General features: G+C 46.5%; 1 protein-coding gene across 1 annotated transcript; it reads left to right on the top strand.

Moving 5' to 3' along the window:
- The first annotated feature begins 337 nt into the window (after positions 1-337).
- On the top strand, positions 338-856 carry LOC130731252 (uncharacterized). The gene has a single exon (XM_057583481.1). The coding sequence runs from the start codon at positions 338-340 to the stop codon at positions 854-856; it is 519 nt and encodes a 172-aa protein (XP_057439464.1).
- Positions 857-8,229: the final 7,373 nt, after the last annotated feature.

Raw genomic sequence — 8,229 nt, 5'->3', positions numbered from 1 at the left:
CTTCGCCCGGAGATATTTCCGCGTGGCGGTTCACCCCGCCTATCTTGAGGCTTTCACCCTTAGGGACGGGACTGCCCTTTTTCCCCTCTACTGGACGGAGAAGCCCAATGGGATCACCGACCCTTCGGAAGAATCATTATCTATCAACGACAAAGCCTTTTTGAATCTCCTGGCCGTAAATCTCCTCGCACTCGCCTCTCAAGGACACCTAAATACTTAGGTCATTTATAGCTTATTTCTATCATCGCCATTTCTCTTTCGTTATTTCATCATCATCTCCTTTCTCACCCCTTATGTTGCTACTAACCCCTTTTTTTTATTTATTGTTGCAGAAGACATGAACTTCACCAACGCCGAGCTCTTGAAAGCCCGTGAGAGGAAAATGGCCCGTTTTTCCCCGAAGTTCAACACTGAGGGCGACCGGAAAAAACGGAGTGGTGCTGAGAACCAAGCCGAGGGCGCTCAGGCCCCCAAGAGGAGGAGATTAGTCAAAGGCTCCTCCGCCGGCTCCTCCAACCCCGGCGTTCAACCCACCGCCGCCGCTGTGACCAAAGGCAAGAAAGCTGCCGCCACTGCTGCCATTGTAAGCTCCAAGTCTCCGACTGACGGGACGAGCCAACTCCCTGCCGCCGAAGCTTCCGCCGTCACGGTTGGGGCCACTGAGCCTGTCACCGTCACAGCCCCCGATTCCGCTGCCGCTGGTACAGCCACCGCTGCCGCCTCCAAGTCTGCCACTATAGGCGCCACTACCACAACCGCTGACCAGCCATCAACTGCTGGCACAAACGCTGCAGCTGCCGCCACATCGCCAGCCAACTCTTGGATGATCAGTGCGTGGCTAACGCCTGCCACCTAGCCCGCCGACTCCAACTAATCGTCGGGGAGAAAGAAAGAGAAACAGAAAAAGAAAACCCAAAGTCTCCCCCGCGCCAAGTCACACCTCCTAGCCCGCCTCCCACGAACGATGAGCGTGCCATGTCTGCCCCTCCTCGCCAAGAAGAAAGACCCTCTCCCGACGCCGCCACTACTTCCGAGGCAGCCCAGATTGATTAAGCCCCTGGTAATAGAGGTGGTTCTTCTAGCCACTTCAACATGCTACCCAATGCTATTGAGCCCTCAGAGTTCTTGCTCACTGGCCTTAACCGCGACGTCATAGAAAAAGAAGTGTTGAGCTGAGGCATTAACGAGACCAAGGAGGAAACCCTTGCCTGTCTTCTGCACGCTGGGTGCATCTTCGCCCACGCGTTTGAAAACTTCAACTCCACAGCTGCTGAAGCTGAACGGTTGAAGGCTGAGAGTGCTCAGCACCAAGAAGCCGCTGCTGCTTGGGAAAAGCGCTTCGACAAACTGGTGGCGCAGGCGGGAAAGGAAAAAGTTCACGCCGACAAGTTGATTGGCGCAGCGGGAAACAGGATCGGCGAGCTGGAAGACCATCTGAAGCTGATGAAAGAAGAAGCGGACGACCTTGATGCAAGCCTCCAATCTTGTAAAAAAGAAAAAGATCAAGTAGAGAAGGACTTGGCCGCCAAAGGCGAGGCGCTGGCCGCCAAGGAGTCAGAGCTTGAAACATTGGGTGCTGAACTGGAGTTAGCAAAGAAGGCGCTGGCGGAGCAGGAGAAAAAGTCTGCTGAGTCTTTGGCTTTGGTGAAGGCAGATCTAGAGGCGATGAGGGCTACTTCTGAAGAGATCAAGAAGGCGAACGAGGCTCATGGGGCAACCCTCGCCGCGAAAGATGCTGAGATTACTTCTCATCTTGCGAGGATCAAAGAGCTAGAGGGCGAGCTATCAGTGGAGAAAGCCAAGGCCATTGAGGCGAGGGAACAAGCCGCCGACATTGCCTATGACCATCGCGAGCGGGGCTTCTACCTCGCCAAGGACCAGGCTCAACACTTGTTCCCGAATCTCGATTTTAGCGCCATGGGCATACTGAAGGAAATCACCGCCGAAGGACTAGTTGGTCCTGACGATCCCCCTTTAATTGATCAACACCTCTGGACCGCAACTGAAGAGGAGGAAGAAGAGATAAGAGAAGAAGAAGGGAATAATGAATAGTGTAACTTTAATTTTTACCTGGCCGTTACCGCCCTCTGTAATGCACTTTTCTGTCATTTCCATGTGTAAGTAACCTTTTCGCCATTGCTTTTATATCGCTTTTAAAGACTTCGTAAATTTTGTTGAATGATTGCTTTCGCCGTAAATCTTTTCGTCGCCCTATCGCAAATCGCCGCATTCTTATTGTTAAAAAATTTAAGAATGAACTTCATAGTTAAACGTCCCGACGCACCGGAGTAATAAAATACTCAATCATCCTGAGTGACCAAGCACTCGCCTTCCACCTTATTCATTCGCCGACCTTATATCCCGCGCTATTTTCCACGCGTCATGTGATTGAATTACGCCTAACGATTTCGTGCATTAATTTTAACTAGGGCTTATTGCTTGACATTTCTCCGTCAAGACTTTAAACATTTTCCATAAAGGGATAAATGGCCTCAATTCTTATGGACTTCGCCCGGGGCTTTGCCCGCTCGGGGCTTACAATGCTTGGGTCCCAATGGCCATTTGGAGGTCCCAAGACTTTTGCCTAGTTAACAGCGCTCGTCGTATTCTGGCGAGACTTACCCAGCACATCGTTTACGAGACCAGCGATCACATCAGACTTTCCGGGGAGAGATTCCCAGGCGTCAAAGGCCATTTGTGGAATCGCCGCCACCTTCAGGGCTCCAGCAAGCCCCTTTGAGGATCAAGCTTGTCCCACCTAGTGATCGCCGTAATTCTTTACATCGATCGGCAATTCCTTGGACATGAATTTCATGAATTTTCGTTTTATTGATGGAGCGCCTCGTTAAAAAACTCCTTTCGGAGAAAAAGAGCACGCTTTTATCATGGCGATACATTGGAGAGTTTGGAGATATTTTTAGAGAAATTAAAGACATCTAACTTTGGAGAATTCATCTTGCTCATCAGAAGTTCTTCCTTGGAGCTTTCCACCTTTCCAGCTTTCTCGTCCACGATCAACTGTAATAATAGCGCAGGCTCAAGCCGTTGAATGACCTGGGTAGTCGCCTTCCATCAAGCTCCTCCAAGTGATAGGCTCCTGTACCAAAAACTTTGACAATGCGGTAGGGACCTTCCCAGTTCGGAGTCAGCTTGTTCCCTGGGGCTCCTGATCGCCACTTGAGAACCAGATCGCCAACTTGCATATCCCGGACGCGAACCCTGCTATTGTACTTGGCGGCCACGCGCTGCTTCATCGCCGTTTCTCGAATGTGCACCTCGTCACGCGTTTCAGACAAAAGATCCAACTCCATCGCCATATTGGCTTGATTCTCGCCTTCGAAATCCGGCTGAGTCCGCCATGTGAAATTGTCAATCTCCACCGGCAACATAGCTTCTACCCCATAGGTCATTCGAAAGGGAGTTTCTCTTGTAGTAGATTGATCAGTGGTGTTGTACGACCATAGTACCACTGGGAGTTCATCCAGCCAGGCTCCCTTAGCTTCCTCAAGCCGTCGCCTTAATCCACGCAGAATCACCCTGTTTGCAGATTCTACTTGCCCGTTCGTTTGCGGATGCTCCACAGAGGCGAACCTCATCTGTATGCCCATTTCCTTGCAAAATTCCCTTGTCTGGTTGCTTGAAAACTGGGTCCCGTTATCGGACACAATCGCCCTTGGGATCCCGAACCTGCAAACAATGCGCTTCCAGTAAAAGTTAACTATTTTTGCAGAGGTTATTTTGGCTAGGGGCTCAGCTTCAATCCATTTAGTAAAGTAGTCCACCGCCACTAATATAAACTTCATCTGCGACCTGGCGATCGGAAACGGTCCTACCAAATCCACACCCCACATGGCGAAAGGCCATGGGGCGCTCATTGTTACCAGTTCCTTTGGCGGTGCCTTGGACAAATCCGCAAATACTTGACATTTTTTACACCGCTTCACAAAGTCCATACAATCCTTTCTGAGGGTGGGCCAGTAGAACCCCGCCCTTAACACCTTGCAGGCTAAAGACCTTCCCCCGATGTGGCTTGCACATACTCCTTCATGCACCTCAGACATTATCGCCTCATATTTTTCTGGCGGCATACACTTTAGCAGCGGCGTCGAAAAACCACGGCGATACAAATGTCCGTCAATGAGAGTATAGTGGCTCGCCTCTCGCCGTTGCTCCTTCGTGCACTGTTCCACCTCCGCCGGGTCCCCCGCCAGGATAGATAATATGGGTCCCATCCACGTCGCCCCTCTGTTCACACAAGCTATGAGCTCGCCTTCAATGCTGGGGCACGCTAGCGTTTCCTGGATCACACTTTTGTTGTTGCCGGGTTTCCGTGTGCTCGCCAATTTGGCCAATGCGTCCGCTCGCTGATTTTTTGCTCGAGGAACATACTCTACCACAACTTCTTGAAAAAATGTCATCAAATATCGCACTCGCTCAAGGTATTTGATCAGATTGGGATCCTTGACCTGAAAAGCTCCCTTCACTTGACTCTCGACCAACTGCGAGTCCGTTCTTATCAACAACCTTCCGATTTTTACTTCAAGCGCCAACTTCAATCCGGCGATGAGGGCTTCATATTCTGCCTGGTTGTTTGTTGCCTTGAACTCAAATTTCAGCGATTGCTCCAACACTAGATCTCCTGGTCCTTCCAACGTTACTCCCGCGCCACTGCCACTGCTATTGGAGGACCCATCTACAAAGAGAGTCCACTGGGTGTCCACTCTATCAACCAGGTCTGGGGCCAACTCCACCACAAAGTCAGCCAGTGACTGTGCGCCAACTGTGCCTCGCTTATCATATTGTAACCCATATTCAGATAACTCAACTGACCAGGCGACCAATCCGGCTTTTGTAACACCTGTTGTAAGATCAAGTTTTGATCTAGTAGTACAACTCTATGTTTTGATGATTACAAGTTAACCTTTTGATATGAACAATTGTGGTACTCTAACGTGTTTTTCTGAGTGTGCTATTTACAGGCTCTGACCTCAACTCAATCTCACACAAATCAGAAGCACTGTGTATAAAGAGCAACCCAAGCAACGCTTTCGCATTCACCATGTTCAGTATGAACAGTGGAAAAGCTTCAGAAGTTCTGAAGTTATACAAACTCTGATGTGGACTCAGTCACTAGAAGCTCTGAAGATCCAGAAAGTCTGATAACCAAGAAACACTGAAGGCTCAGATATTCTGATGGTGTAGAAGACTCTGAAGATCCAGAAGCTGATTAGTGAAATTCTGTTGTCCAGAAGCAAGATACTCTGAAGACCATGTTCTTCCCTCTGAGTTCAGAATCAGAAGAAACAATGGTCAGAGGATCTGGGCTCTCCCTCTGACTCTGATCAACCGGCTTCACAAGTTCCAATATGAAGCATTCCCATGATCAGAAGTCTCCTAGGTTTAAAGGTCAAGTCGCTATCCAAGTACAAAAGCAACTGTACCTTCCTGACGACCTACCTAACAGTCTCAGACACAGCAGAAGCTGGATTTTCCAGAACTGCCCTCCAACGGTAGCATTTCCCATGCAACGCTCAACCCTAATCCTTGGAGTATATAAAGAGGCTGAAGACTGAAAGAAACGGCTAGAAGCATTCACATACGCGCAAGATAAACTTAAATTCTTCTAAGCTTTCTTTCTTCTGAAATTCATTGAGTTTACTATTAGCTTTTTAGAAGCAAATCTCTTGTAAACAATTCCTTGATAAACAGTTTGTTTAGTTCCTTTAGGAGATCAAGGTTGATCGGATCCTAGAGAAGACTAAGAGAGTGAATCTTAGTGTGAGCTAAGTCAGTGTAATTGTTAGTCACTTGTAGGTTTCAAGTGCAGTTGTAACTCTTACCTGATTAGTGGATTGCCTTCATTCTAAGAAGGAAGAAATCACCTTAACGGGTGGACTGGAGTAGCTTGAGTGATTTATCAAGTGAACCAGGATAAAATCCTTGTGTGCTTTTCTATCTCTTATCTTTAGCACTTAAGTTCTCGAAAGATTTGTAAAAATCTTTAAGGTGGAAGTTTTATACTGAAAACGTTATTCAAACCCCCCCCTTTCTACCGTTTTTCATACCTTCAATTGGTATCAGAGCGCAAGTTCTGATTACCACACCTAACAGTGTTCAGTGATCCGGGCCGGTGTGAAAAACAATGGCTGCCACCACGAGTGAAACTCAAAGAGATGGTTACAATGCAAAGCCTCCTATGTTCGACGGTCAAAGGTTCGAATATTGGAAAGATAGACTGGAAAATTATTTCTGATTTGAAAAATGATAATCATGCCTTGATCAATTCTAACTCTGTGCTTAAGAACCAGATTGCTAAGTTAGAAGAAATTGTTGCATGTGATGCCTCTGATTGTAGAAATGAATCTAAGTATGAAAAGTCTTTTCAAAGATTCCTAGCTAAAAGCGTGGATAGAAGCTTAATAGCTTCAATGATCTATGGCGTAAGCAGAAATGGAATGCATGGCATTGGCTATTCTAAACCAATTAGAAATGAGCCCTCTGTGTCTAAAGCTAAATCCTTGTATGAATGCTTTGTTCCCTCTGGTACCATATTGCCTGATCCTGTACCTGCTAAAGTTGCTAAACACCCTCTTAAAAAGGGATCCTTCTCTATGACTAAATATCATGCAAATATTCCTTTAAAATATCATGTTGAGACACCCAAGGTGATCAGAACCTCTGGGGTAACTAACAAGAGAGGACCCAGAAAGTGGGTACCTAAGGACAAGATTATCTATGTTGCAGATATCCTTGATAGCTCCACTGAAACACCAATCATGGTATCTGGACAGTGGATGCTCGCGTCACATGACGGGAGAAAGGCGTATGTTCCGAGAGCTGAAACTTAAGCCTGGAGGCGAAGTTGGCTTTGGAGGAAATGAAAAGGGTAAAATTGTTGGTACTGGTACTATTTGTGTAGATAGTAGTCCATGCATTGATAATGTGTTATTGGTAGACGGCTTAACACATAACTTATTGTCTATAAGTCAATTAGCTGACAAGGGTTATGATGTTATATTCAATCAAAAGTCCTGCCGGGCTGTAAGTCAAATCGATGGCTCTGTTCTGTTTAACAGCAAGAGCAAGAACAACATTTATAAGATCAGATTATCTGAGTTGGAGGCTCAGAATGTGAAGTGCCTTCTGTCTGTTAATGAAGAGCAGTGGGTATGGCATAGACGGTTAGGGCATGCCAGTATGAGAAAGATTTCTCAGCTGAGCAAGCTAAACCTTGTCAGGGGCTTACCCAATCTGAAGTTCGCTTCAGACGCTCTTTGTGAAGCATGTTAGAAAGGCAAATTCACAAAAGTCCCTTTCAAGGCAAAGAATGTTGTCTCAACCTCAAGGCCGTTAGAACTTCTGCATATCGACCTTTTTGGACCAGTGAAAACTGAGTCTATAGGTGGCAAGAGATATGGGATGGTTATCGTTGATGACCATAGCCGCTGGACATGGGTAAAGTTTCTAACCCGCAAGGATGAGTCTCATGCTGTGTTCTCTACCTTCATTGCTCAAGTGCAAAACGAGAAGGCTTGTAGGATTGTGCGAGTCAGAAGTGACCATGGTGGAGAGTTTGAGAATGACAAATTTGAGAGTCTGTTTGATTCCTATGGAATTGCACATGATTTCTCTTGTCCCAGAACTCCTCAACAAAATGGTGTTGTTGAGAGGAAGAACAGAACTCTTCAGGAGATGGCTAGAACCATGCTCCAAGAAACTGGCATGGCTAAGCACTTTTGGGCAGAGGCAGTAAATACAGCATGTTACATTCAGAATAGAATCTCTGTGAGACCAATTCTGAATAAGACTCCTTATGAATTGTGGAAGAACATAAAACCCAACATTTCTTATTTTCATCCTTTTGGCTGTGTTTGTTATGTTCTCAATACTAAGGATAGATTGCATAAATTTGATGCTAAGTCTTCTAAGTGTCTATTACTCGGTTACTCTGAGAGATCTAAAGGTTTTAGATTTTATAATACTGATGCTAAGACTATTGAAGAATCTATTCATGTTAGATTTGACGATAAGCTTGACTCTGACCAGTCAAAGCTAGTTGAAAAGTTTGCAGATTTAAGCATTAATGTTTCTGACAAAGGCAAAGCTCCAGAGGAAGTTCAGCCAGAGGAAGATGAACCAGAGGAAGAAGCTGGTCCCTCTAACTCACAAACTCTGAAGAAGAGCAGAATCACTGCAGCTCACCCTAAGGAATTGATTTTGGGCAACAAA

The sequence above is a fragment of the Lotus japonicus genome, chromosome 1 (genome assembly GCF_012489685.1).
Source record: "Lotus japonicus ecotype B-129 chromosome 1, LjGifu_v1.2".
NCBI classification, from domain to species: domain Eukaryota; kingdom Viridiplantae; phylum Streptophyta; class Magnoliopsida; order Fabales; family Fabaceae; genus Lotus; species Lotus japonicus.
This window is presented reverse-complemented; position numbering and strand designations above follow the sequence as displayed.

Coding starts and splice junctions, on each gene's coding strand:
- LOC130731252 (XM_057583481.1), top strand. CDS start 338: ATGAACTTCACCAACGCCGAGCTCTTGAAAGCCCGTGAGAGGAAAATG.